The sequence below is a fragment of the Lactuca serriola genome, chromosome 8 (genome assembly GCF_051521515.1).
Source record: "Lactuca serriola cultivar US96UC23 chromosome 8, Lser_US96UC23_V15, whole genome shotgun sequence".
Classification (NCBI taxonomy): Eukaryota; Viridiplantae; Streptophyta; class Magnoliopsida; order Asterales; family Asteraceae; genus Lactuca; species Lactuca serriola.
In genome coordinates this window covers 117474690-117478436 of record NC_136415.1, presented here as the reverse complement: position 1 = coordinate 117478436, position 3747 = coordinate 117474690, and the positions used below count along the sequence as shown (strand labels likewise).

Sequence of the window (3747 nt, the reverse complement as noted above, 5' to 3'; positions counted from 1 at the left end):
ACATTTTGATATTTGATCTTTTTTTTAATCAACCCGTGTATTACACGGGTTTTACACCTAGTAAAATAATAGTTTTATTATTCTTTTGACACGTGTCACCATATTAGGCCTCATAATTAATGCATATTTTATTTGTTTTTTTTTACATGTGTCACCATATTATGTTTCATAATTAATGCATGTCAATTGTCAACCTATTGTTTTTCAATTTCAAAATTTTAAAATTTTCATCCTAATTATATCAAATTAATAACATTAGAATAAAAATTAAAATAAAATTAATACAAATTATAAAATGATATAATTTTACATATTTATTTAAATCAATAATTTTATATAGCTAAAAAATCTCTTTATTAATAATTTATTTAAAATAAATGATTAATAATTTTGATGTCTTACTATTAAAGTTTAATCAATTTTATAACCGTAGTTAACACGGTTATTATAAACTAGTAACTAAATAAATAAATAAATAATGGAAATGAATCCTATTGTGTTAATTTTGACTTTTTAGTCAAAGTCTCGTGCCGCCGATTTTCTTAACCTTCCCAGATTTCGATCCAATATTGGTTTCCTAGGGTTTTTGATTGAAAAAATTTCTTGCCGTAATGGAAAGATCGGGGGTTTCTGATCAGCATACCGATTCAAGATACCCTTTCGATTATCAGAAACTAGAAGCCGAGACACCTCGCTCGTGGAACGCCGGTGATTTCGACCGGCGATTCGCGTTTTCCCGGCAAACTTCGTTTCGCCAGTCCGGTGAACAGCCTCCTCACACGCCAGTATCGATAATTACTAACAATCATTCTTCGAAGAAGCCTATACTTTCTCGTACTTCATCTAAGATTGACATATTTCCGACAACGAAGGTTTTTCCGCAGCAACGGGAATATGGAGGTGATAGAATATGGATGGAAGAAGATTTTTCCTCTTTCAGTAAAAGTGAAAAGTTTTCAATTTCAGCCTTTCTTCTTTCTTTCTATAATGCTATTAGATCGGGAAATAGGCCGATGAAGAGACTGGTTTTGTTGATTTCACTTAACGTGGCCTGTTCTACTGCCGAATTGCTTATTGGTCTTCTATCGGGTCGAGCAGGTATGCCTATATATATACATTGCTTCTGGTTTCCTAATTTTCAATGAGTCCTTTTGTTACTTCAATGTGATTGCATTATTTGCTAGATAGTCCATAAAAAAGCTTTGTTGTTTGCTAGCATGTCTTAAGTTATTGTTTTGATCATCAGAAAACATGGCATCCATATGTGCACAGAGTATGTCGCTAGGATTTCCAGTTGGATTTCTGTGATGTTTTGCTTGATTTGCATATATCCATACAAGAAACCAGTAGTTAGTGTCTGTTTCTTATTTTTTCAATTTCAGCGTGAGTGTTTAATTCACTCCATACTGTTTCTGTTTATTTCTATTCAGGTTTGGTATCAGATGCATTTCATTTGACGTTTGGCTGTGGCCTTTTGACATTTTCTTTATTTGCCATGGCTGCTTCTAGGAGAAAGGCTGATCGAATCTACACTTATGGGTGAGCTTTGAACCTGTATTTGTTGACTTAGTCATCTTCATGAGCTCAATACACTGCTTTTGGTATCAGGTACAAAAGGCTAGAAGTTTTATCAGCTTTTACCAATTCTGTAAGTATGCACAATTTCTTCACTATTCTCTAATGGTGTCTCTCTATCTGTCTTATTTTAATAAATAAGGAATCTAAATAATCTCCATTGATATGAAACCTACTGGTTCTATCACCTAACTCGTCTTTTCATGTCATTGTAACATTTTTAATATCACTAATACATTGATTGTGTTTATAGTTCCCCATATGTATTCATGGGGCTAACATGTTGATTTCTAATTTGTGCTTCATGTTTAGACAGCTATTTCTTTTGTTTATGGCGTTTTCCTTGGCTGTTGAAGCACTTCATGCTTTTGTACAAGATGAATCTGAGCACAAGTAAGTCATATTCTTTCCCACTTACTTTCACTAATCATCCTCTGAAATGATTCCATTTGCATAATTCAACTACTCAATATGTATTATGCCACTTGTTTTATAGAAGTAATCTGATACTGTTATTTACATTTTTACCCTTGTCAAATGCAGGCATTACTTGATCATTTCTGCAGTAACTAACCTGTTTGTGAATCTCATTGGCATTTGGTTCTTCAGGAGTTATGCTCGTGTTAGTCTTGGTAAGTTTTCCTTTTACTTTTTAGGATATTTGTGATGATAAGTTATAGAAATATGAAAGCATGATATAATTGATTTTCAGTTTATAGAAATGCTGAGGATATGAACTACCACTCAGTTTGCTTGCATGTTGTTGCTGATTCCATTCGTAGGTATAATTGCATATTTATTTGTTTTCATGTTTTTCACACTATCATGGATTAATTCATTGAGGAAGACAATAAATTCTATTAAAGGTGGTTTTGTCTTTTGTGTTGTTTTTTCAGTGCAGGTTTGATTTTGGCATCTTGGCTATTGAGCCTTGGGTAAGTTTTATCATAATCAATAAACTAGTACTTAAATTTAATTCTCTTTTTTGTGTATGTAATACATTTCTTTCTGTTTTTGTTTTCTCAGAGTTGAAAATGCTGAAGTTTTGTGTTTAGGATTAGTTTCATGTTCTATTTTTATGCTTGCGATGCCACTCTTCAAAACAAGCAGTGGCATCCTTCTTCAAGAGTCACCACCCAGTATTCATTCCTCTGCATTGGCCAAATGCTGGAGACAGGTATTCATTAATAGCATCCTACTTTCATTTCTTTCTATTGACAACATTTGACATGTTTTTTTTTTTTGCCAGGTGGCGTCTCTTGAAGATGTTGTTGAAGTATCTGAAGCACGGTTTTGGGAATTCGTGCCAGGTCATGTGGTTGGATCAGTATCACTGCAGGTAGAATTAAGAGAAAACAGTTTGCAACATTTGACTTTTTTTTTTTTTGGTAAATTTGTGGATTAAAATCATAGTTTGATTGAGTTATATTTGTTGGGAAATGAACAGGTGAAAGAGGGGGTGGATGAAAAAGCGATAGTTGGTTTTGTACGTGATTTGTATCATGATTTAGGAGTACAAGATTTCACACTTCAGTTGGACACGTCAGCATGAGCCAGATTATCATCTCATGAATCATATTATAAGAAAATACTCCTATTAAATAGTAAATTTCATGACATTTTATAGTGCGCACATACATGAGTTCGAATAATTTGATGGGATAGAAATGAATATAAAAAACCTCTAAATTAGGATTTGCAAAGCCAAACAAACTAATGAAGAAATCAACAATAACTGCTTTATTAAGTCACAACTCAAACGTAATGTATATCTATTGTTGGTGATTTTAATTTTTTGGAGTTCTTTAGTAGTTGAAATTTATACCACTATCAAATGAGACTATAAAGTATAAACTATACTCATGGATATTTACATTGCATTGTATACATGTATGGGCCGGTTTGACCATCGACGTGACAAATGAGAGACAATACGATATGCAGTCGAAAATTGAAATATTGCTTCAGAGTGACTTTATATGATCTAATGTCTATATCCAAGTTCTTGAATATCATATATGTCATGTCATATTCATATTCATATCTTTCTAATATTTATAATATTTATTGGTATTTTTCAAATCTTAATTGTGATAAAATCAGAACTTGAAACCAAGTGCTATATTTTTTGGTGTATGTCTCGCCCCAAAAGAAATTGGACTTGCACATGTA

The 3747-nt window shown here is 32.5% G+C and overlaps 1 protein-coding gene across 1 annotated transcript; it reads left to right on the top strand.

The window, feature by feature from the left end:
• Positions 1-524: 524 nt before the first annotated feature.
• LOC145070402 (Cation efflux family protein) lies at positions 525-3264 on the top strand. Its single transcript, XM_079017348.1, has 10 exons — positions 525-1098; positions 1431-1539; positions 1609-1648; positions 1892-1968; positions 2119-2207; positions 2288-2357; positions 2472-2510; positions 2602-2752; positions 2825-2914; positions 3023-3264. The coding sequence occupies exons 1-10, from the start codon at positions 612-614 to the stop codon at positions 3125-3127; spliced, it is 1257 nt and encodes a 418-aa protein (XP_078873474.1). The 5' UTR covers positions 525-611; the 3' UTR covers positions 3128-3264.
• The last annotated feature ends 483 nt before the right edge of the window (positions 3265-3747 follow it).